At 34.5% G+C, this 26,791-nt stretch overlaps 3 protein-coding genes across 3 annotated transcripts; all 3 read left to right on the forward strand.

Moving 5' to 3' along the window:
• Nucleotides 1–2,918: 2,918 nt before the first annotated feature.
• On the forward strand, nucleotides 2,919–3,439 carry LOC110265117 (uncharacterized). Its single transcript, XM_088494914.1, has 3 exons — nucleotides 2,919–3,108; nucleotides 3,180–3,262; nucleotides 3,374–3,439. Exons 1-3 carry the CDS (start codon nucleotides 2,919–2,921, stop codon nucleotides 3,437–3,439), a joined length of 339 nt encoding a protein of 112 aa, XP_088351040.1.
• A 9,835-nt stretch (nucleotides 3,440–13,274) lies between these two features.
• Nucleotides 13,275–17,474, forward strand: IQD32 (IQ-domain 32). Its single transcript, XM_016312036.3, has 6 exons — nucleotides 13,275–14,137; nucleotides 14,283–14,594; nucleotides 14,694–14,852; nucleotides 15,111–15,191; nucleotides 15,305–16,856; nucleotides 17,061–17,474. Exons 1-6 carry the CDS (start codon nucleotides 14,057–14,059, stop codon nucleotides 17,078–17,080), a joined length of 2,205 nt encoding a protein of 734 aa, XP_016167522.1. The 5' UTR covers nucleotides 13,275–14,056; the 3' UTR covers nucleotides 17,081–17,474.
• A 3,519-nt stretch (nucleotides 17,475–20,993) lies between these two features.
• LOC107609975 (Zinc finger C-x8-C-x5-C-x3-H type family protein) lies at nucleotides 20,994–24,270 on the forward strand. Its single transcript, XM_016312037.3, has 4 exons — nucleotides 20,994–21,228; nucleotides 22,741–22,950; nucleotides 23,064–23,188; nucleotides 23,270–24,270. The coding sequence occupies exons 1-4, from the start codon at nucleotides 21,169–21,171 to the stop codon at nucleotides 24,126–24,128; spliced, it is 1,254 nt and encodes a 417-aa protein (XP_016167523.1). The 5' UTR covers nucleotides 20,994–21,168; the 3' UTR covers nucleotides 24,129–24,270.
• The last annotated feature ends 2,521 nt before the right edge of the window (nucleotides 24,271–26,791 follow it).

Here is a 26,791-nt window from a genome sequence, read left to right on the forward strand (position 1 = left end):
ACCTTGTGAATCTCATTCTTATGTGAGTTAGTTTGATTTGTCTCAAATAGTGCATCGTTTATTCTCATTATCTTTACAAGAGTTTTTAGTCAAAGATTTATCCTTGGGAAATTACTAATGATTGGGTTGTATTTTCCTATGACTTTCGTATTCTTTTGAATCAATTGAAAGCTTGTTTGATGCCTCATGCCTAGTGGATCTTGTTTGAACTATCTTGATTTAAGATCCTTTCAGGTATGGCTTGACTCCTTTTAAGTACATTCTAATCTCCTTGAATATCCTTCTGAGATGGTGATTTCAAGAACACTTTTGGAGTCTTGTTTTGAACTTTTTAAAGAAGTTTTGAATTCTCTTTAAAGCAGTTCTAAACTAAATTTATTTTTCAACTGCTTGATTGTGATGGAAACCATCGTTCAACTTTGACAAAGTTGTTTTAAAGTGGCATGCGCTATTTTAAATGAGGTTTTAGAAAGCTTCCTTGTTTAGTGGAAATCGGTTTGTTTGTAACGCACTACTTATTTCCTTTACCAAATTGTAAGCAAATTTTTACTTCGGAGTTTCTTTTCTACAAAGAGTTTAACTTTCTCTTTCGTACTTGCTATAAATGTTATACACGCTTGTTTGAATATAAAATTTTGAGAATTTTGAACAAGCATTTGATTACTTTCGAGTTTTTATGAACTGCTTTTGGTTAAGTTGTGCATCTAATTATCTTTCTAAAATATTTAAGGAAGTATTTTAGCTCTTAGCCAAAGTTGTGTGCATTTGTTTTTGGAACTCTACAAAATCTTCTTCAACATGAAATTGTATTGAAGTAAAGCCACATTTATGCTTTTGCTACTCTCTTGAAGAATGTTTGTTGCTTAACTTTTCTTCTAGATTGCAAAGTGGTTTTTTCGCAAGTTTTCGACTCTTTCATGAACAATGTATCCGAAAGTATTTGTAATCGTGCTCTTGAGTTCTGTGAGCTTTGTCTTGGGTTCGAGATATTCTTTCCTGTAAACCTCCTACTTCTTCGACTCAATTTGAATTTGTTTCGAACTAAGGCGCTAGTTCTCTTCTTATTGGTCCTATTGAATTTCTTGGATCAAGGGTTATCTTTGAAGTTGTCAATTGATTTATTTCTAGCAAACTTCATTGCTTGAGCGTCTTTGTTTATTTGGGAATTGGATACATTCTCTTAAATCTATGAGCATTATCCTTGATATTGTTTCTCTGTTCTAAATCTTGTATCCTTCTGAGTAGACTCGAGAATTGTTTAATATCACGTGCGACTTGTAGACGTATACGTAACGCGATGCGTTAGTTCTTTAAGACATGATATGTGTATATGGAAGATGAAGCGGTAGGTGTGTAACATTATGATGAGTTGTGGGTGTTTTGTCCCTTGCAAACGAGCTTGTGGGTGTTATGCTTATGATTGGCTTTGAGGTTGAAAAGTGCTTGACGAAGTTGGAAAGTTGAAGCCTTGAGGTTGATATGAGATTAGTGTGCGGATGTTAAGCACGTCGTTTTAACCCCATCATGTTTTATAGCCTTCGATGCCTTGCTTTACTATCACATGTTTGAACCATGTCATCTTTGCTTTGTGAACGCCTATCTTGATTTGCACCCTATTTTGGCACCTCAAGTTTTTGTGAGGCATTGGGATCATATGACCTTGTGCATTGAGCCTATCTTATAACGGTTGCTTTACAATCACACTCCTGCCTTTGTATCTTTATGCATACGACCATCCAAGTATTTGAAAACCGTATATATGCTTATATGTTGAGATATTTTTGCTTCTTTCTTAAATATGTTCAAAGGTGAACTGTTATGAAATTTCTTTCATTTTGTATCAATTTTCAAGGACGAAAATTTTTATAAGGTGGGTAGAATGTAAGATCCAGAACCTTTGAAAAGTCTTTTTATGATCAAGTCTCAAATCATATGGTTATTTATAGCCTTAATTTCAGAAATTATTTTATTAAAGATAATTAAGGCAAGTTTTGATTTATTGAATTTGAGACGAGTTATGATTATTATCCAATTTTATAATTATTGGATTATTTTCTATATTTGAATTATAAAGTTGATAGTTATGAAATAATAAGGATTTTATATGATTTGGATTAGATAAGTAATATTTTAAATATTAATGTTGTTATTTTGGAAAATAGAGAAATTAATTATATTATTTCTAATTTTTAGATTTGGGCATTTTATTGAAAATAATTTGTAAAGTTGATGAGCAAATAGTATTTTCCTATATATGATTAGTGTTGGATTTAATTTGGGTTTCAATTACCATATTATCCTTATTTTTATGTGAAATTACTATATTGCCCCTAACCCTAAGTTTCGAAAATAAAACCCTAATCCTTGTAACCCAGCAGCCACCACCCCAACCCCCCTTCAACAACACAAACAGCAGCACACGGTTTCCTTTCCTCTTTCTCCATGAAAAGAAAGGAACAGAAGCCAAAAATCAGAGAGAAATGGAGACTGAGTCGCGGAAGAAGGGAGGAGGAGAGGAAGACCTGCGCCGGCGTGCTGGTCTCACTGCCGCCGTTGTCTGACCGAGGAGGGGGAAGAGCGTCGCGCCTCTCTGTCTCGCCGCCGCTGAACTCGCGCACAGGAAGAGAGGAGATGCGCGAAAGGGAGCCACTGCGGGGAAGCCATCGCCGCTTGCCACCATCGCCGAGCGTGGGGCCGCTGTCCTCCTCGTCGCCGACCAGCCAGTCTCGTCGCCGCCGTCAAACCCGTTCCTTGCCGCCGCCGTTGAAGCTGCGAACAGAGAAGAGGGAAAGGGATGAGTCGCGAGGAAGCAACGCTGCCCTTCCATCGCCGCTGCTGCCACGGTTGTGGTTGAGGGTATCCCCGTCGCCGTGGGTGGTTCCACCGCCCTTGCTGCCGTGCCGTCAGAGTCTACCGCCATGGCCGCCGGTCTCCTAGTTGCTGCTGTGGTTGGGGATCTGCTGTGTATGGTCGCCGAAAAACCTTTCTGCCACCGGAGCTGCCCTGAAACACCATCGGAGTCTGACAGTGCCGCTGCCAGAGTTCTGAGGCTACCGGAACCACCGCCAGAGGTTATGGCTACTTCTGCCGTCGCCGGAAAAGTTGCCGGTAAGGGTCTCATTTGAGGTTTCTGCCTTTTTGGTTTTTGAGATGGTTTTGATGCTTTGCGGTTTTTCTAGTTGATCCACCAGAGTTTCCGGCCGCCGCCAGAGTTGTTGTTGCCGCCGGTTCAAAATCGCAGCTGCTTCGTGTTGTTATTTCGGTAAGAAATTATGTTTCGAAAAGTCTCGCGTTAGTTTTTGGTTGTGTTGGTTAATGAATATGAGTTTTGGTAACGTGGGGTTGAGTCCTGATTATTCTATGTTGCGATTAGTGTCGCTATGGTTATTGGGGATGTGGCTTGAAGCTGAGGTTGCGGTTGTTGATGATTTTGGGTTGAGGCGGAAAGGACTTTGTGACGCGTTTGAGTTATGGAATTTGCGTTTTGAGGTAGGGGCGCTTTTCGAAAACTATAGTTTATTATTGGAATTATTACATATGGATACTGATGTGAGATATGGTGTATTTAGTGATTGTATCTGCCTCATGTATTATTTGAATGAGTCGAATGATTATGGATGTTTGTTTGGATGAATTGTTGTGCGGCTTTGTGAAATGTAATGTTTTGAAGTGATTCTTTAAAGATTTGAAATCTGAGTTTAATCCGTTGAGGATTGATTTGATTTGAGTCAATTATTTGATGATGTGAAAAGTCGAATGCACTTTTGAATTCAGCCTGGTTTACTTTAATTGACTTGATCTTGGACAAATGATTTGTTACTGAACCATTTCTTTAAAGCTTTGGAAATGAGTTAAATCGGTTGATATTGAATTGACTTTGAAATGGTTTTCTTGAGATATGCCACTGAGGCGACTGTTGGATTTAACTTGCTTTGAATTTATTTCTGGTTTTGAGCTGTTGAAAAGGAGTGAGAAACGGTTTAGTTGGGACCCGAACCGGGTGGCAAAAGTCCAAGTTTTAGTGGAGGTGTTGCCGAAATTTCTACAAAATCCTAGTCTTGTTTAAAAAGTTATTTAAAAAGGATTGGATTTGAGAAGTTGTATTATTTGATTTATTAAGAGAATATTTATATTTTCAAGCTTAATTTATTTAGTGAACTTTATGCCTTGAGTTTGACTTATTTAGAAATGAACTATTTTTACCGTTTGAATCACTGAAGGAAAGAATGATGCTCTAATATTGATTTCAATATAAAAAGGAGCTTTTAGTGATTTCAAATGAATCTAGACTTTTGATTGAGTAATTAAGTTTGAGGCATTTTGGAAGAGTTAGAAAAATGGGTTCCAAAAAGAAACCTGAAAGTGGTTTGATTCAAATGAACCGGTTTCTTTTCAAATGAGTTGATTTTTGGACCGGGTTGGAACTTGTGATTTTGTATGGTTGGTTTCATAATAAATTCAGTTTTATTTACTTGAACCGAGAATCCATGATTTTAAGAGTTTCAATGAATTTTAAGGAATTGATATATGTTGACCTTCCCTAAAGACTTGGGACTCTGCTGAGAAACTTTTGTTATAAAATCCTATTGTTATATGGGTGATTTTGAATACTTTGAAATAAATCCTTAACTTGCCATGGTTTTGGAAGTTTTGGAAAGAGGATGCCGAGAGTGGCTTTGTTTTAAAAAGGGAACTCACTTTGAGTAAATTTGGCTTATGAGCCTGAGATGATTTGAGAAACGAGATTTCTAAAGCCAAGGCTGAAAAGAGTTGAAACTTGATTTCAAAGTGAATCGATTTGAGAAAAAAGTGATTTATGGCTTAAATGCCGGTTTTATGAATTTGATGATGTTGGATGGTGGAAGTGCTGTTTTGTTATGGGCCGGAATGGTTGTGTATGATTATGAATATTGGCTGGTTCTGGATTGAACCGTGAGCCGAAATGGCTGTGTATGATATTGATTTATGACTGATTGCCGAATGAGTTATGGGCCGTATGGCTGACTATGAATTATGAATTTAAGCCAGATGGCTGAGATGGATGTTGATCCATGGCTGGGACTGAATGAATATATGCTTGAGATACCTGGGTAGTAGCAAGGGTTGTGGTTCGTCCCACTTGCTCCAGGTTAGAGACTGTGACGCCTGGGTAGTAGCGGTAGTAGTGGTGATTCCACTCGCTCCAGGTTGAGCTTTTAAACACCTGCCTGGGTAGTAGCCGCAATAGTGGTTATTCCACTGGCTCTGGGTTGAGCGGGTAGTAGCAATGGGGTTGTAGCTCAAACCTACTTGCTCCGCGATGGGTGTTTCTGTCCATGGTTAGCTACCAGGACGTGTCGGGTTGGCTATATAACCGACAGATGATATCATCAGCCACTAGGGACAGGCATGCATCATATGCATTTATGTGACATTGTTTGGGTGTGCATATTATACTTGGTTTGCCTATGTGATTAATTGCTAACTGTTCTACTTGCAATAACTGTTTGTTTGTGCTTGTATCTTCCTATTTGTGTTTGCTACTGGGGCTCTGTTGGACTGTGGTGATTGGTTGTTGTTGGATTGTTTGGGCCTAGGACCATGGTTGGAATGAGATGAACTGATGGTTGATTTTGGTTTTGTGTTTCTGGTTTGGAATAAAATATGAAAGGCTATTTTGGTTCAGTATAAATAAACCTTTTGAAAGGCTTTTGATGTTTTCGAGAATTGAACGGTTCCTCTTTCAGAAAAGATTTGCGACTTTACTTTTATTGAAAACCGTTGTTTTTGAAAAGAGGCATAAGACGATTATTAACCAATGGTACGGTCTATCTTCACGTATCTTATTACAGTAATTCCCAAAAACCCTCTACTGAGAACCCTTTCGAGGATGATGTTCTCACCCCCTTCATTTTTCCCCTTTCAGGACATGGGCGCAGAAGTTACGAATATTTTATTTAGTTGTTGTTGAGATGCTCTGTCTTGTTTTAGTTATGGTTTATTGAACTCTCGCCGTTATCTTGATATATTCTGTAAGAGGGATAAGAATTGTATTGGCTAATGCTTGTAAAGTTATTTATATATATTTATGTATATATATATATGGATGTACGTTATCGAACGAATGTATTTTTGGAGCGGTATTACGGTTTAAAGTTTTAAACAGGCTCATATTTTAGTATTAAATAGTATAAGTGTCGTCGTAATGTCCGAGCTATCAAAGTCGCGCAGCCGGAAGCGTGAGCTTTGGTAATTAGGATGTTACATTTCTACTCTATAAGATTCGTACATTTTGAATCTCCATATATATATATATATATATATATATATATTTCATTTATTAATTTAATAATAATATTATTATTGTCACTTACAACAGGCACAGTTGCACAAAGATATTGTTATATAAAGCCTTAGAGTTTGTAATATAAAAGGGCCATATATTAATTAGGAATAGCATTTCTACTCTCTTTATATATATAGATGCAGGTATTTGTGTGAAACAATGAAAGGGCTGTGTAAAAATATCAAAGCCAATATTAAAACAGAACAAAAATTCAGCAAACATAACAATAACAAAAAATCAGCAACCAAACTACTTGCTTTAGTGTACATAATCTCAAATAATTTAAATCAACTTACATGATGTTAAAGAATATAACATCAGATTGCATAACAATGACATCAAACAATATAAGATTCATAACAATAACAAAAAATCAGATTATATCAATTGAATTCAACAACTCAGATTACATAACAATAACAAAGAAATCAACATATAAGTATCCATTTATATGAATTAAACTCAACAACTCAGATTATGTAACAGTAACAAAAAATAACAAATTAGTACCCACTTATGTCAATTGAACTCAACAACTCAGCTTGCATGATAATAATTAGTAATAAACAAATCACTATACAATTAAATCAATTGAATTCAACAACTCAGATTATATGACAATAAAAAAATTCAACAAATCAAGGTATATGACATCAAATGAATTAACTTACAGCAGAGTCTATGTATATATTAACAAAATATATAAGTTAGATGTGACATTTTTGTTGATTCGATATGAAATTCAAGCCAAGTTCAATGCATTCTCCTAGATCTTGTTGGAGTAGTGTGAGGAACCACTTCTATGTATCTTTATACTCATTGGAAACTACAGCATACGCAATAACAAAAAAGTGATTGTTGGTGTCTTGATCCATCGCAGATAATAGCTAATCACCGTAATAACCTTTTAGAAAGCACCCATCTAACCCGATTAGAGGTCTGCACCCATCTCTAAATCCTTTTTTACATGCATCCAAACTTATGTATAATTTATCAAAAAGTGGCAGCGACTCCGGCTGAGGTATGACTTCCATCAAAGCTGTGCTCCCAGGATTACTGATGAGCAGATATTTTATACGCTTTTTGGCATCATTTTCATATAGTTTTTAGTATGTTTATTTAATTTTTATTAAGTTTTCATAGGTTTTAGTGCAAAATTTATATTTTTGGATTCTACTTTGAGTTTGTGTGTTTTTATGCAATTTCGGGTATTTTCTGGTTGAAATTGAGGAGTTAGAGCAAAAGTCTAATTCAGAGACAGAGAAAGCACTGTAGATGCTGTCCGGATCTGACCTCCTTGCACTTGAAAGAGATTTTCTAGAGCTACAGAAGTCCAAATAGAGCATTCTCAATGGCTATAAAAAGCTTACTTCTATAGCTTTCCAGAAATGTATAATTGTTTATACTTTGCTTCAGAATTGAAGGCCCAAAACTGGCGTCCAACGCCAGCCTCCTGCCCCATTCCAGGCGTCCAGCACTCAAAGGAGGAGACCAGTGTCCAAACGCCCAGAGAGAACCCCCTAGCCATCGTTCAATGCCCTAGTGGCCTCCTAGCACGTGGATCTCATCAAAGCTCAGCCCAAACACTCATCAAGTGGGCTCCGGAAGTAGATTTCAGCACTAAAAGACTGGTTTACCCTTTTTATGTAATCCTTAGCTAGTAGATTAGTATATATAGAACAAGGATCACACTTGTTCAGGACCTTTTGACATTTTACACGTTTTTATGATTGTATTTTCTTTCAGTATGAGTTTCTAAACCTCCTACGTTGAGGGGAGGAGCCTTGCTGAGTTTTATGCATTAATAAAGAAAACACCCATCTAACCCAATTAGAGGTCTGCACCCATCTCTAAATCTTTTTTTACATGAATCCAAACTTATGTATAATTTATCAAAAAGTGGCAGTGACTCCGGCTGAGGTATGACTTCCATCAAAGCTGTGCTCCCAGGATTACTGATGAGCATATATTTTATACACTTTTTGGCATCATTTTCATATAGTTTTTAGTATGTTTATTTAATTTTTATTAAGTTTTCATAGGTTTTAGTGCAAAATTTATATTTTTGGATTCTACTTTAAGTTTGTGTGTTTTTATGCAATTTTAGGTATTTTCTGGTTGAAATTGAGGAGTTGGAGCAAAAGTCTGATTCAGAGACAGAGAAAGCACTGTAGATGCTGTCCGGATCTGACCTCCTTGCACTTGAAAGAGCTTTTCTAGAGCTACAGAAGTCCAAATAGAGCATTCTCAATGGCTATAAAAAGCTTACTTCTATAGCTTTCCAGAAATGTATAATTATTCATACTTTGCTTCAGAATTGAAGGCCTAAAACTGGCGTCCAATGCCAGCCTCCTGCCCCATTCCAGGCGTCTAGCACTCAAAGGAGGAGACCAGCGTCCAAATGCCCAGAGAGAACCCCCTAGCCAGCGTTCAATGCCCTAGTGGCCTCCTAGCACGTGGATCTCATCAAAGCTCAGCCCAAACACTCATCAAGTGGGCTCCGGAAGTAGATTTCAGCACTAAAAGACTGGTTTACCCTTTTTATGTAATCCTTAGCTAGTAGATTAGTATATATAGAACAAGGATCACGCTTGTTCAGGACCTTTTGACATTTTACACATTTTTATGATTGTATTTTCTTTCAGTATGAGTTTCTAAACCTCCTATGTTGAGGGGAGGAGCCTTGCTGAGTTTTATGCATTAATAAAAGTATTACTGTTTCTCTTCAATCCGTGTTTGATTCTCTATTCTAAGATGTATCTTCGTTCTTCATCAATATGAATGCGTTGAACTGGCATAAGGTTATCACATTCTACATGGGTTCAAAGTGAGTCTTTCATCGGACAATGATGAACCACCAGCTTGATTATACATCTCTTAGACGGCTAATCCACGACTTCGTTGGGGACTTCTCAAGACACCAGTTCAGCCAAAGTATGGGGAGATTAGGGTCTCTGTGGTAGAGGCTAGAACCAAAGGCGCAGCATCCTCTGATCTGGAAGATTTGACCTTATCTGTGGCGTTTTGAGTACGATCACCAAAGAGAATGAACGGTAGGAGCTTCACCTTCAATCAGACTGGATCCGCAATAACCCTGGGGTTCAGATCTAGAGGAGTATTGGCGGCTGCTCAAACCAACGTCAATCACATACAGCCTGCCATAGAAGAAATCATTATAATTGAAGAAGATAGTAAGACTAGAGTTAATCCAGAAGGACAAAGCATCTCCAAGCCTTAACCATCTTTTTATCATTATTCTTATAATCAAACCTTGTAATTCCATCTTTATTCCTTTTTATGCCCTTAACCAAATCCAACAACTCTTCTATTTACCTGACTAAGATCTGCAAGATAACCATAGCTTGCTTCAAACCACAATCCTCGTGGGATCGACCCTGACTCGCTCAGGTATTATTTGGACCCCAGTGCACTTGCTGGTTCAGTTGTACGAAGTGTGGAAATTCGTGCACCAATTACTCCGATGCAGTTCTTGCGGATAGTCACGAATCTTCCCATATTGAGCTTGTTTATTACCTATAACTATCTCTTTAGCAGCCTTCAGTGTCCTACTTACCATTTTACCATTTTACAATTCAGATACACATTGTAATCTTCAATCATGTATTCCATAGCCTGTTTAGGCTTCAAATCAGGGTGAGTAAGTAGCCTCTTCATCATTGATGTTACCCAATGCCTATCAGCTAGGTTGGAACCATAATTCCTAGCATATTGTGCTCATTCTTCACTTGATAACTACCTTCTGCACTATTCCAAGAAGTCAGGATCAACCAAGGGCACTGCTCACCCACACATGCTGTCCTAACCCTCTTCTTTTCATTTTTGAGATATACTACATCCTTCCCCTCAAACACAAAATAGTCCTTCAGGGCATTCTTGAAACTTTCCATTGTAACAAATGTCTGTCCAACCTTAAATTCAACCTCTCCATACTCTATCTCCTTATTGAATGCATCAAATGCAATCCTTTCTTCATCATCATCTGACACTGAACTGTTAAATGCCTCACTTTCATCCTCATATGGCTTCTCATAATCAGAATCTAACTCAACTCCATTTCAATCATTTGTTGCTGCCACCAAATTTTTTCCTATTGCATTTTTAGGCCCATTACCACCCCCTGTGTCAAGCGTATCACCCTATCTAAATTCACACTACCTCCTTCATTCTTTTCAGCTCTAAGAACATGTGTCCTCCTCCTTCCAGAATACTTCTTTGAAGTCCTTTTTTTTGGTTATCCTAGGAGAAAAAGTTGGGCCACTCTTACTTGGGCCAGCATGATCACTTTTCTTACTTGGGCCAGTCTTATCTACAATTTTTGGGCCAGTCTTATCATCTTTCATCTCAGCATTTAGTCCCTGAGCAGCTCTTTTTCTTGCAGCACCCATCCTTCTCTTCTTCTTCAACCTCTCATTCTTTCTTTGTTCTCCACTGTCTTCACTACTATCTGCATCTTCATATCGAGGAGGAGGAGGCTTATAAGACTCATCTTCCGTTGTTTCATATCCATCATTTGAAGATGATGAGTCACTCAGAATAACATTCTCAACTTGCTCCTCATTATCCACAACTTCAGGTACACTAACTAGATGATCAAAGTAGATGTGAATTTCATTAATTTTCTTATTTCTACTCTTGTTATCGCTTATTTCATTTATTTCAGCATCACTCTTTATTACATGCAAACCAGACTCAAAGTTAGGGGCGATGCTATCAAACCAATACATGGTCTTGTAATTTGTGTAACCAAGCTCCCTTAGTAAAGCTTCTAGATCGAAGAAGTTCACCAAATCAATATCAAGAGGTGGCCATTTCTTCACTTTTTCATTAACATAATCCATTTTATCTTGTAAATTTTTCTTGAAATTTCCTCCATGATGAAAAATAGGAACTACTTCAAACTCATCCATCTGCAAATATGTACATCTAATCAAATTTCACTTCAACACACTAATTATCCAACTATGACAGTGATCTAAACCAATCACAAACAACATTATTTAGATAACAAATTAATTAACCAGCTTTAGAACACCATTCACGCAAAAAAAAAAAAAAACAAAAAAAAAGCACATTCAGTGAACACTCTAACATCAACATGCAATTGAAAAAAAAAGAGTGAATACTACTAAATTTTGAAACCATAAAACCTTTCACCAACCTGGATGGTGACAACAGCTGCCTCCACTCAACGTTGTCAATGACACCGTCAATTGTGCAATTATAGTTGTCGTTTGGGACCTTGTTAGCAGCCTTGTCAGCAACGCACTCAGCACAATCGCCAGGTGCTCCGTCAAACGTTTCTTGTTTTGGGTGAAGAAGAAGATAAGGGTTTGGTATTTCTGTAAATAAGGGTTAGGGTTTGGGGGGTTATATGTGACCTTATTAGGTTTTGTTTCAATAGAGGACCAGAAACGTCGTCGTTTTTGAGGAACGGAGAGGACAAATCGATCCCTGTCCATTCTCCCTAAGCCAACGTGGCACTTAACTCTGAGTAACCCTCCACATCAGCGCTGGTGAATGCCACGTAAGACTTTTCCGTCAACTTTGGTAAGGGGTTATAACGGAGGGGCTGCCTTGTCTCACTTTTATCAGGGACAAGGGTCGGGATGGGTGTAATTTATTAACAGGGATCGTTTTGTCCTATTTTAAAATGGACATGGACCGGGTTGGGTGTTTACTCTAAATTAAAACTATCAAGTTTTAAGCATGAAAATGTATGCTTAAATTTTGGGTCAATTAGATGTTATTTGTGAGATGGATTGTATGGAAGCGTTCAATTTTGTTACTAATCACTAAGATGTTTTTGGGTTTATTGATCCGTTGGTGCTCAAAATAAGGGATATCATGCATTGAAATTGGCGTGTTAAATTTTGTTTAATTATGTGAGATGCAAACACGGTGGCAGACACCATGACAAAGATGGCGATGAGATTACAACTTCATCAAGTGGAGCTTCTTTTTCTTTGAGAGGAGTTTAGGAGTAATCTTAAACGAGACTATTCCTGTATTTAAGCAGTTCTTTTGTTTTTCTTATATTTTTTGTTTAGCTTATTTAAGTCACAAAAAAAACATGAAAATATATAATTTTTAAATTTTTAAAAATATATATTTAATATTTAATTATTTTTCTCACATTTTTTTATTTTTCAAAAATTTACATGTTATTAATATATTTTAAAATATTTTTCAGCAATATAAACCATACCAGTTAAGGAGTTTATGTTTTTTTTTGGTGACATTTTGACTAATTTATGTTTAGACTAATAGAAAAATATTAGTTGTCCTTTAATTTTTAGGTTTTAATAAATTTTTTTAAAAATTTTTTATTATTATTTAATTAATTTAAATATCCATTTTTACGTCTTTGTTGTTCAAAAAATTAGAAAAATTATTTATTTTTTTATTTTTTTTTCTCTTATGAAAACTAAATAAAAGGATAATATTTAAAGAATATTTAGTTGTAGTGTAATTAATGTATTCATTTATGTTTTATAAATTTTTATATTCATTTATGATTAATCCGATAATAAAAATACCGTGACTAAAAAATTTTTAATATGGATATTAGAGGTGTACTTTATCTGAAAAAGGAGGTTTTTGGTATATAGACAGGTGGGTGAAAAGTATGTAGGCACAACACGCAGGTAACGCGTTGAGTCAGCACACAACTAACGTGTTGGACATGTGACACAATCGCACACAACAGGCAGGTAACGTATTGCCACGTGGCACATATTCATTTAACACACAAGTAATGTATTGCACACATAACAAAAGGTTGTTGAACGATATTTCAACACGTAAGTAACATATTATACACATAGCAAACACGTCAACACATTATATGTGTGTTGAACAACAGATAACCTCCGTGTTAAACTATTTTTCTAACACATCCACAACTCTTTAAAATATTTCAAACACCCATATTTAAACAAAACACTATTCTTTACTCCATATCTAAAATAATTTCTGGAATATAGTATCATATGATTTAAATAATTATTTCTGTAGTACGGAGGAAAAAAGTAATTTCATAGCCAGGAGTCCAGGACATTAGTCACTATTAGCTGCCTTAATTTCAAGAGAGTAAAACCTACTTAACTACTACACATAAATTTCGAAGCTGTACTAATCTCTTACATTTTGATCCGACTGTGGTGATGAAGACAAACTTTCGAGGATCCAATCGAGGCGTTGCAGTTTTCTCATCTGTTTAGTTGACCCGTACTGTTAGTGCCAAACGATAACGATCCTAAATTCCCAATCCAGAAAAAGGCAAACCTACTTCACTCTCCGTCATCATAAAACCAACCATCTTCAACACGAGATTTTCACTTTTTACCGTACTCGTCTAATTTCTCGCGAGTTCCGAGTCTTCTCTCTATCCTCATTCCTCAAAAGTTAAAATTTCAAAGCAACGACCACCGGATAACATCATTGCTTCAAAAAAAAGAAAAAGAAGATTAAATTAAATTAAAACATGAGTCATAGGAACGGAACGCGGACTCCAATGCAAAAAACAAAGTAGATTTAAAATGTGTTGAGGTCCGATTCATAAATAAAATTTTAGTTAGTATTATTTTTTCAATTTCCAATACTGTAACAGGAACGCAAAGCGGTATGGTTTGTCTTATTTTCTCCAGTGAGTGAAGTAGGAAGTGTGAAGTGAGTGAGACTGTGAGAGAGATAGAGAGAGAAGCAAGCAGCATGGGAAGACCGGCCTCCTGCTTCAAGCTAATTATATGCGGCGGCGATGCGGCGGAGAAGGACGGTTACCAAGTAGCTCAGGTGAGCTTAACCTCTTCATTCGCTTCATCTCCATTGTGCTTTATGCATGTGCATTATTGTGCTCACGAAAGAGTAGAATCAGTCAACAATAAATTAAAGTAAATGCTTCAATCTAGAATGTCTCAATTATATTATGAAATTGCAGATCAAGGATTCTAATGATAAACGTGGTTGGAGTTTCCGCAAGAAATCTGTAACTGCAAAACAACGTGTGCTTAGCAATACTGTGACTGCAGATTCCTCATCTGCAAATAAGGAGAGTTCACAATGTAATAGTTTTAATTTTGAACCTAACGTTGTTGACAAGGTTTACACAACAAATAACTCTGATAAGAAGCCCAATTTATCCTGCATTGAAAGTTCAGAAACGAATGTCATTGAAGCAGAGAGTAAAAAGGACGTGAATCCCCCAGAATCTGCTGTTATCACTATCCAGGCTGCCATCAGAGGGTTGCTGGTATATTTTCCTTTCGAATTTTGGTAATCATGAAACTTCCATGAAGGAACCAACTGTAATTAAAATGTTATGTGTGTTTTATTGTTTGGTTGTGATCAGGCTCAGAGAGATTTAATGCAGATTAAGAATTTAGTGAAATTGCAAGCTGCTGTTCGTGGGCACTTGGTCCGGAGCCATGCTGTAGGAACCCTTCGCTGTGTTCAAGCCATTGCTAAAATGCAGCTTCTTGTTCGAGCTCGTCGGGCTCAGCAATCACAGGTTCTTCTTTTCAATGGTGTATATTTTAGTTTGCATATAGTTTTGTCCGTCTGGATTTATTAGTTTAGTCATTCAGAGCAATTTTCCCCTTCATAAGTATTGTTACAGCTACTTGATCTTAGGATACTAATTGTAGTTTGTTGACTGTTGCTTGTGAGATATCAATAAAAGGTTTCAATACAGAAGAGCATTGTTGCAGTTAATTAATATGCTCTAGGTCCTTCTCGGATATTGATCCTTAATTTTGCCTTGATTTAGGAAAATCAAAGCCACATGAACAAGTCAAATGTGATGGATGCATCCATTGAGAAGCTGCTTAGCAGTAGGTTTGCTCGCCAGGTATCATAGTTATGGGTTGCTTTAGTTGGGTATTTTTGCATTTACATGTATCTTATTTATATTTATTTTATTTCCACTAATTGTAACCTCCTCCTTTTTTAAACGCATTACAGCTATTGGAATCAACACCAAAAAATAAACCTATACATGTCAAGTGTGATCCTTCTAAAGCTGATTCTGCATGGAAATGGTTGGAGAGGTGGATGTCTATGTCTTCAAAGTATACTTCAGATGACAAAAAAACAAGTTCCCTGACAGAGGAATCAGAAGTTTATCCACAGACAGCTGACACAAAGCCCAGTGTGGAGGATTCAATTCTACCTTCTAGGGATGAAAAGAAGCCAATTACTCATGATGCTAATAACTTCAGCTTTCAAGCAATCCGCTCTCCATCACCTTCTAAAAAGGCAGTTGAATTTGGTGCTAAAGTAGCCTCAGCAGAAATCGGTTCGTTTAAAGATGGAAAATCAGCATCAGATGTAAGTGCCCGACCAGAGGTTAAATCCCTTCCTCAGAAGCCTGAAATTGATGGCGAGCTGCGCAAACGATCAATGAAAAGATATGCATCAGACCAACTAGAAGCTGAACGAAATAAATCTGGACATGGATCAAGAAAGGTCAGTAATCCTGCATTTATTGCTGCACAGTCAAAATTTGAAGAGCTGAGTTCAACGATAAATTCAGGTAGGACAAGCAGTTTTTCTGAACAAACTGCAGCAGTTGAATCAGAAGCAGACACCTCTTCTGTCAACATGGATATGGCATATAGATCAAAAGAGTTATCTGAGAATTCTGGTCCCTTTTTTTCTAAGATTGGTGGTTCTCAATGTGGTACTAAACTATCTATTTCTTCCACTCTTGATTCACCCAATGTATCCGAGGTTGGTCCTATTGAAGATGACCAAGATGCCAAAGATTTAGAAGGGGTTGGAAATCTTGACAAGAAAACAAACCTTGATGTTGATACCGATATTCCAGGTGCTATTCCATCTTCTAACTTAGCCACTGCTGTTATGGATCAGACAGAAACTGTTGACGAAATCAATGGCATTATGGTTCACTCATCAGTTGCAGTGGACTCTGAAGAGCCTGTTAGCAAGACTGAGAAAAATGCATCTGATGTACAGAGAGATCAAAATGAGGATCCTCTGCAAGGTTTCAGATCATCTCGAGAAGCATCACCTAAAACACACACAAAGGTCCCTGAATCACAAGAAACACCTTCGAGTCAGTTATCTATGAAACCCAAAGACAGCAAAGACAAGTCTAGATCCAACAGTAAACTTGGGACCCCACCAGGGGTTAACAAATCACCTGTAAACGGAAATCATGATTCGAGCTCTAGAGGTCAGCCGAGTGGGAAGCGACGCAATTCATTTGGCTCAGTTAAAGCTGATCACATTGATCAAGAACCTACAGGTAACACAAATAACAATAGTCCTCTTCCCCGTTTCATGCAAGCAACAGAATCAGCTAAGGCCAAAACCAGTGCAAATAACACACCAAGGTCAAGTCCAGATGTGCATGAACGAGATGTTCAAGTTAAGAAGAGACACTCGTTACCAGGTGCCACCGGCAGGCAGGTTTCTCCACACATCCAACAATCGATGTCTCAAGCACAGCAGAACCCGAAGGGATATTGTGTACAGCCTCAGCCTACACAAGGTAACTTCTAAAGCATAAGGAATCTTGCAGTTCTGTATCATTGAGGACTTATTCATTTTCTATATCATCTCATAGATGCATGCGCGCACGTATTGTTCTCACATTTCAGAGGAAACCTTTTAAGCAATAGGAGAAAAAATAAAAAAGAAAGATAATAGTGCTTCTTTATATGTTTAATGCTAATCCTTTGAGTTGTTCTTTCAGAGAGAAAATGGGTGAGGTGAATTGACAGCTCAAGTGTGCTGACATACTTCTACAGTAGTTGATGATCAGCAATGGCGTGGCAATTTAGAATATCTAATTTCGTTTCTTCATTCTCTTTTGAAGGAAAGGAATGTCGCTTCCCTATACCCTGTAACTGCTCCTTTTGAGTCTTTCTTTTTTCTTAGTGTTGTTTTTCCCGTTATCTTTGACTCTGTATTCTTTGCCTCCCCTCTCTGCCTCCCCGTATTTGAAGGTGCCCTGTTTTGGTCGGTTCGTAAAAGTGAGTGAGGCTTTTATATGTATATTATCCACTCGATCTGTTTAGTTTCCTTTCTAAGAATATATCAATGTTTGTTAAATATATTCTGCTTGAGACAACTTCAGGATTATAATCTAGTGGTACTTTGCCCTGCATTATTCTATTGATTTGAATCGTTTTATCTTCATGAACGTTGCACTACTCTGCAACAAAACTCTCTGGTGCGGTATACATTAATAGACATATTTTACTCAATATTATAAAAAATCGATTTTTTTATTTGTGTCTAAAAGTAAATGAAAGAAAAGAAAAACAAGGGAGAAGAACAAGCCAAATCAACTAGCTGGAACCATATCAAGATTCCTAAGCCGGAAGAACCACAAATAACTATGGAAATTGGGGTAAAAGGATATGGATCATCAAGTTATTTTTTTTTTCAATAAGAATCGGTTCAAGAGCAGGAAAATTGGAATTTATTTTACAACGATTCAATAAAATATTTATTTAAATTGGTGGGTACATGTATCAATACCCAATACAATGAATTTTGTTATGATGAGGATAGCCTGAATTCGAATCGCTTTTGAATTTATTTCAAATTCCATTGATATGATAACATCGATATCATATCATTGAAAATCAAATCTAATATCGATAAACTTTTTTATTAATTATATGTTTTTTCACTATGTAAATCGAATTTTTTGTCCTTTAATGAGTCGATATGTAAATAATAGATATATCTATGGGCATATATTCTAACAGATATTCTAATATTATCTATATTAAGAAATATATTCAGTAACAAATATTTGTGCTAGACTTGTATGATGTTGAAGCGCACTCTAAAGATTCAACCATTCCGAGTAGGATGGAAAACAAAAAAAATTGATTGAATTTAATCTTGCTGATATACCAAAGAAGGTGTTTTTTGTATTTTCTTGTTATTAATAGTATGGTGAATATTTACATGCATTTGTCTTTATATGTAGTTAATAGTTAAGAAGCGTTACATGATTTGACAAATTTGACTAAATTGTTATTTAATATTAACTTTACATAGAGACAGCTGTATATGAGTTTTTACCTAATATTAATTATAAAAAATATTAAGCTATGAGTTAATAATAATTATATAAAATATAATATTTTAGTACCACCATAATTGAATATTAAGATTTTTCACTAATTTGAGTTAGTTGAGTAGGTAGTTTTGTTTTTTATATGTTGTAATTCATTAGTTAGTAATTAATTTTTGGTTAAATTACATAGTTGGTCCTACATTTTTAGTGAAATTATAAATTAGTCCTTACACTTTAAAAGTTTATAATTGGGTCCCTAAAGATAATTAAAATTTGCAATTTAGTCCCCGCTGTTCAAAAAGTGTTTGATTTAACAGAATATTCTCATAATATTCTTTATTTTGAACATGTGACCTGTACATGTTTGACAACAGGGACCAACTGTGTAATTTTATCATTTGGAGTGACCAAAAACTCTCTAGGCTATATGAACCTATCCCGTCCCTCCCCAACTCTCTCACTCTCACTTTCTCACTTTCTAAAACGACACCCGAACCCCACCGCTCTCTATATCTCACCTCGGTTCACCATCGTTATGCCGGATCCACCGCATTTGTGCTCACGAGTCGGGTCTCGCCTCCTTTCTCCATCTCGCCTCTCTCATCCGACAACTTTTTCTTCTCTTCCAATCCCAATACTGAACACTGACGATAAATGAAAGAGAACAATTCCAATCTCAAGCATGCTCAAAGCGAACAATTTAATGTCTAAGAAAAAAATAGCAACAAATCAACACAAAAATAGCAACTCAATTTATTAGTGAATTCGGCGTGGTGACGGAGGCGAGAGGCACGACGATGGTGAGTCGAGGTGAGAGACAGAGAGCGTTGGGGTTGTGGTGCCATTTTGGAAAGTGAGAAAGTGAGAGTGAGAGAGCTGGGGAGGAGTAGGGTGGATTCAGATAGTCTAGGAAGTTTTTGATCATTTTCAAATAGTTAAATTACACAGTTGCTCATCATACTTTCACTAAAGTTGCAAATTGGTCCCTATTGTAAACATGTGCAGGTCACATGTTCAAAATAGAGAATATTCTGAGAATATTCTGTTAAATCAAACACTTTTTTAATAGCGGAGACTAAATTACAAATTTTAATTATCTTTAGGGACCCAATTACAAACTTTTAAAGTGTAAGGACCAATTTGCAGTTTCACCAAAAGTATAGGACCAACCGTATAATTTAACCTTAATTTTTAAATGAAATTTAGATATATGACACGAATAAAAAATAAAAAATTTTTAATTTAATTTGACTAATTAATAACTTAGGAAGAATTTTAAGTATATCAAGTACACCGGTGTTTTAATAATTTTAACCGTTGATCTCAATTATAAAAAAATATATAAAATATATTAATTAAAATCAACGGTTAAAATTACTAGAGCACCGGTATTTCAGGTACATCTAAAAACTTTCCAATGACTTAAATAATAAACTTTAGTTTGAAATTTTAGAACAGATTAAAAATGTTGAAAAATTCAAGGTCACGATTAGGAGTGGGAGTGGAACGGGCTGCTCAACCGGAACTCATGACTCAGGTCAGTTTGTTTTATTAAACAGACTAGACTTAAACGTTTATAAAATCTAATAGTTAAAAAGGTCAGATCATATATTTAAAAGAAAGCCTATGAAACTCATTGGTTTAGCTCGTCAAAATATTTTTTTTTTTGTAAAATAAGTTATTCTTAGACTAAATTTTCAACTATTCACTTATATTAAACACAAAACAAAACTAAAAAGAATCAATAATCAATACTAATTTAGATCGTAATTTTTGTCCAAAAAAAAAATTTATGAATTATAAGTATAGTTATAATATGTGACTAAAGATTGATATATAAATAAATTTTTTTACAAATTATGAATTATAATTTTAGAATCCATTTAATTTTAATTTAAATTTTTAAGTTTTTTTTGAGTTATAATTCATGAAACATACTTTTTAAATAGGCTCGTGCACTTATTTAACTTTAAACAAAATGAGCTTAAGCCTGAAAAAAAAGTCTATAAGAAGTAGTAGGTCTAGACTTGGGTGGTCTATTTACAACATGGGTCATGCTTATTAAAATTCATTTTTAACCGTTATTTTTGCCAATAAACTATAATTCAAATGACATAGTCTCTCTATTTTCATCTAAAGTTTCGAATTCAAATTTTATTCTTAATTAAAAAAAAAACTCACATCCATTTTAACTATTCACACTATCAATGTGAAATGTATTATTTTTACTGGTATTATTACATAATTGGATGCACGTATAAAATTGCGTGTATCAAAATTAAATTCATATATTTTTTTTAAAAAATAAGAAAAAAATAAATAAAGAGGACGTGACTACGTGGGAGGTGAGTAGTGACGAGCTGACGACAATTTAGGTTTGAGAATCATCCTATATTATGAAGCTGGCATTTTGGGAATTTTCTCATTAGGAGTGACGATAATTTTGGGGTGAGTTGTTAAGGTTAAGGAGACTAGGGAGACTAGTGGAAAGGGCAACTTGTTAAAGCAAAGGGATGCATAGGTGGAAATGTGGAGTTCTATTTCCAAGCATGTGATTATGTGAATTTTAACACCCAATAACTGCGATACATAGGAGGCTGCTGCAGAGCCCTATTCTTTCTTTCTTTCTTTCTTTCTTTCTTTAACTTAAAGATATTATATTATTTATATCCTCTCGTCTTGCCTTTCAGTCTTTCTGCCTTCGTCTTCGTCTTCGAGTGTGTCTGACTAGGGTTTACTCTCTCATCTTCATTCCTTACCCTTAACTATGCGTGGATTACACAAATCGAAAAGAGTTTCATGGGCCTCCGATTTAGATCTTTGTCAGGTAAAAACTAATTACTATCCCTTCAATTCAGTTGCCCACTCCCAAATCCGTCAAATTAACAATCCTGTAATCCCTAATTCTGTTTTTTCTCTGTGCGTGCGTGCCTTACCCCTCTCTATTCATGATTGAATGATATTGCCACCATCGGCGAGTTCTACCTCGTGTTGATCAAAATCTGATCTTGCTTGAATCTCATAGAAACATGCACTTAATTGAAGTTCTCGTATGGCAGGCGTTAATCATCAATTTATGAATGCTGGTGGACTTCCTAATTGATTTTCAATCAAGCTGTAAAACTTTTGATTAAACAAAATAAATCCAATAACCGATTATAGTTTCAAACTTCATCGGAAAAATATAATTAGAAGAAGAGTAAGTGATGTGTTGTTGTTGTATAGGAACAAACACAAAACAGGGTTTTGAGAGATGATTTTTACTGTCACTGAAACTCTTCATAAAGTAATCTTGATAAATTTGCTTTTGAAGTTACTAGTAAGGTCATGAAACTGTGCCAAAAGAGAGAGGGAAAAGAAAAGATCTGTTTTCGTAGAGTGTATTCATAATTGTTGATATGAGACTATGCCACTATGGCGATGCTATATTTGACCATGGCTGCAAAATGTATCCTTATAACCTGTAGGAGAATTACATACCAGATACATGAACTACAAATCAATTTTGCATGATAATGTTATCATTTCCATCAGTACTATACTAGAGCTCTTTTGCAATTTTTCTTGCACCATGGTGGCTTGATGATTAATCATATGGATGTTTAAGATAGAGTACCAGTACAAGTTCCTGTTTCACTTTTATATTGGGGTACCAGTAGGGACAGACATTATATATTTGAGTTGTTGGTAGTTGTGATGTGACTAGGAACAACCTGTAGCAATTGCAATCTTTCATTCTTGCAAAGTAAGTTTGATGGAAGAATTCTATGCAGGGCAATTCAATTTCTGCAGCTTATAGATAGTACCTAAGTAAATCTTACTTTTGATGCTCCGCTAAGTTTTCTTTTTAGTTCTGTCCCTATGATCTTTCATGGTTTGTGTCAATTATAATGATTTTAAATCTTTTATGATGTATTGAAGAGTGATTGCTCGATACCAGGTCCCTTCTTTTCAAGATGTTGCTATCTTTCTTACTATGCCAATTTGTGCTTTCATTTGTTGGACATAGAAAAGGAAAACTTTATTTTGATAGACTAGATCTTTAGTGGTTTGGTGGTTTGAATGTAAATTTTGATTGTATATGGTATAGGTATGCTATACATGGGGATTGCGTCTCCAAAAACTACTGAATAAGTCTGGGCATTAGATTGCTTTGTTAACTGTTTGTGGATTGTTCTTCGAATTTATTTATATTGCTCATTGTAACATTATGTCTAGTTTTCATTGGAGTAAATCCTTTCGAAGCTTGCCACTGTTATTCAAGATGTGACATAAATATTGGTTTTGAATAAATATTAGAATGAAGTATTTGGGCTAACTAATGGGTTTCGTTTAACAGATTAGGTTATTCTTATCAGAGGAATCTCCTTCTCAAGTTGGTTTAAATTCTCAGGATCACCTCCAAGCAAAGACATCATTGCTATTACCTCCAGGAGGAACAAGTTCTGATGACTTTCTACCTCCTGGATTTGAGGGAACCCAAGCCTCGACCCATTTTGAGGTTGATCTGTCTCAAATACCAGTGTCTAGGTGGACTACACCATGCAAGGTAGTTTTGTTTTTAGGCATGTTAAATATTCTTTTTAAATACTTTCCAATATTCAATGCATGAGTTGGGTTATGGTGTTATTATGATTCTTAATAATCTTGTGATTCTCACAGATTATACTTAATTTAGCGTGGCAAGTGGTGGCTGGGGAAGAAAGCAAGGAGGTAGAAGATCAATGTCAGAGGGAGATGAGAGTACTTGAAGCAATTTATCCCCGCCCATCATCCATTCCTCCAAAGTTTGAATCTCTTAAACCTCGTACGGTAATTTTTATTTAATTCCCCATTAGTGATGTAACTGTTATTCTTTCTTCTTGCAGCCCATCTGTTTCAGCGGATGTCGAGGCTTCCCAGTGCATTGATAGCCAAACTACCTTGATACCAATTACACCTATGGAAGATGAAGATGCTACAACTGATTCTATCTCACAATCTAATTCTTTTGAATTACCTCCTGTCATACCAAATGGTCCAAACCCCCACACAAGTGTGCAGTTAGCTCATGGCTCATTATCTGATGCATTAACTAGTGTGATGAAGAATAATGAACATGGGAATTTGATTGATCCTGAATTATTCAATAATATTCTCAAAAACCCAGAAGTGATTGAGAAACTGGTTAGAGATTATGGAGCCTCTAACAGTTTGCAGAGTGCAAATAATCCGGGGTCATCTTCAGTGACATTTTCACATCCATCTCTTTCTAGTCATCAAGTAGAAGCCAGTGCACCAACATCAGTTACATTTTCGTCTCCTAACTATCCTTCTTCAGGTGGAAATCAAGTAGGACCTGTTTCTACCCAATGGCTTCCTAGGCCTCCGATGAGTCAAGCTACAATTTCTTCTGCCTCAGACGTCTCTCTACCAAAGGATGTAAATTATTACAAGAGCTTAATTCAACAACATGGAGAAGAGAGACAAGAAACACACCCTTACACTGCTAACCGTCAAATCCAGAGACCAATGGTGAACCATGAGACACCACAACACAATTCTAGATCAAGGGAAACTAAATCGAAGATAATGAAACCTTGTATATTCTTTAACAGTTCTAGAGGATGTCGAAATGGTGCTAATTGTGCATACCAACATGATGTAACATTCCAATCACGAGGTAGTGCCGTGCCTTCGGTACAAAGTTCAAAGAGAATGAAAATGGATAGTGAGATCAGCAGTTAGATGAACTCGGTTATCATTTTGATGGTGTTGGATGCATGTAATGCAACTTTTACGGTCATTTGATAAGTGATTGTGAGCCTTGTTTCTCACTAGTATTAAAGTTAATACATACGTTAATTTTTAATGGAAGGTTCCTTTACACTTTCCCCTTTTTTTAATAATTTTTTGTTGTTTTCGTCATAATTTTAATTACCTTTAAGGCTTTGGTGTTGTAATTTGTTTTAGGTACATGTATCTGCTTTCAATTTCCTGATGCTATAACACTTCAACTACTTAATATTTGCTTCACCCTTAAGTTTCGTAATCGGAGACTTAAGACTTAAGAGCATGTGCAGAAATTTTTCAGAAATGAGATTGGAAGAGCATATCTTTTGACTCACAATTATAGCAGGGCATTGTGGCCGTGTGGGACTGGTGGTTGTCGTTGGCATGAAGGTGAGTCTGTGCCAACCTAAAATAACGAATAGTATTTATATACGAAGGGATCTCATTTATTTTTTAATATAAAAACGTAAAAGCATATTTTTTAATTTTTAATTTTTTAATTTAAATTTTATATTAATTTAAAATAGAAATACATTTTTTTTGTAATAAATGTATAACAAATAAAAGTATGAGTTGAAGAGTACTTATTAATTTTTTTTTATAAGGTAGAGTAATAATTTTTTTTATTTCATAATTGTTACTTTGTAAGATATATCTATTCAAGCTAAATTTAAAAGTACACACAACAAAAAATAAGAGATATATTTTTTTCCTTATTATATTTGTTATTATTAGTCTTATGAATATATTTTTTATTTTATTTTTGTTAAGAATTTACAATTGAATTCATAATCTCATTTGTTAAATAAATATAAATATATAAATATTATATAATGCATTACATATTATATATTATATGATGAAGATGAAATATTAAAAAAATATAATTATTATTATTTTAACTATTAAATTTAATTTACATAATAAATTTTTTAAGCATGAATCTGAAAAAGTTGAACTCCAAACTTTGATTTTAACATTTTATATTGTTACTTTATAACTTTATATATTGTTTAATGTATTATTTGATTAAGGAATACATAGGTGTAGGTATAATTTTTTATCTAAAATTAAACATTAGATAAAAAATAAGAGATATATTTTTTACGATGTTATTAGGATTTCTGTTACTTGAATATTTTTTATAAGTTAGAGTAATAATTTTTTTTTTATTTCATAGTTGTTACTTTGTAAGATATATCTATTCAAGCCAAATTCAAAAATACACACAACAAAAAATAAGAGATATATTTTTTTTTCTCCTTATTATTTTGTTATTATTAGTCTTATGAATATATTTTTTATTTTTTTTTGTTAAGTATTTACAATTGAATTTATAATCTCATTTTTTAAATAAATATAAATATATAAATATTATATAATTTTTTAAATAAATATAAATATATAAATATTATATAATGCATTATATATTATATATGATGAAGATGGAATATTAAAAAAATATAATTATTATTATTTTGACCATTAAATTTAATTTACATAATAATTTTTTTAAGTATGAATCTGAAAAAGTTAAACTTCAAATTTTGATTTTGACATTTTATATTGTTCCTTTATAACTTTATATATTGTTTAATGTATTATTTGATTAAAGAATACATAGGTATAGGTATAATTTTTTATCTAAAATTAAATATTAGTTCTCAGATATAAAACAAATCATGTATATTAGTTTGATTAGTGTTGTCACATAATATAAAAGTACTAGTTTGATTATTGTTGTTACAGAATATAAAAGTACTGAGTACCAATCAAGGATGTTATTAGGATCTCTCTGTTAGTTGAATATTTTTTATAAGTTAGAGTAATAATTTTTTTTTTTATTTCATAGTTGTTATTTTATAAGACATATCTATCCAAGCCAATTTTAAAAATACACACAGCAAAAATAAGAAAATTTTTTTTTTCTTATTGTATTTGTTATTATTAATCTTATGAATATGTTTTTTATTTTATTTTTGTTAAGTATTTACAATTGCATTCATAATCTCATTTGTTAAATAAATATAAATATATAAATATTATATAATGTATTATATATTATACATTGTATGATGAAGATGAAATATTAAAAAAATATAATTATTATTATTTTGATTATTAAATTTAATTTACATAATAAATTTTTTAAGCATGAATTTAAAAAAGTTGAACTCTAAACTTTAATTTTGACATTTTATATTATTACTTTATAACTTTATATATTGTTTAATGTATTATTTGATTAAGGAATAAAACAAATATTTAATTTCTAATATTTGATAAGATGCATTTTAAATTTTTAATTGCCAAAAAGATCTTAACCAAAGGAAAGAAAAAAAAAACATATTTAATTTGTGTTTTTTCAAGTAATAATCCATACGTTCACAAAGCAACCAATAAAAAAATATTGTCTGGTCCCAAGCAACCAATGAGGAATAAGTACACAGATTAGAATTATTAATATCCATCTTAATTTGACTAATTTTTAAGATATCTTTTTTTTTAATTAATAAACTTCCGTTAATAACTGTTGACATCTTGGATCGGACCCCACGTTCACAAATCACATCATTCACTTGCACTATATAAACCCCCTTTGATCATTCTTCTTTTCG

Source organism: Arachis ipaensis, chromosome B7 (genome assembly GCF_059453495.1).
Source record: "Arachis ipaensis isolate K30076 ecotype BB chromosome B7, ASM5945349v1, whole genome shotgun sequence".
Lineage (NCBI taxonomy): Eukaryota > Viridiplantae > Streptophyta > Magnoliopsida > Fabales > Fabaceae > Arachis > Arachis ipaensis.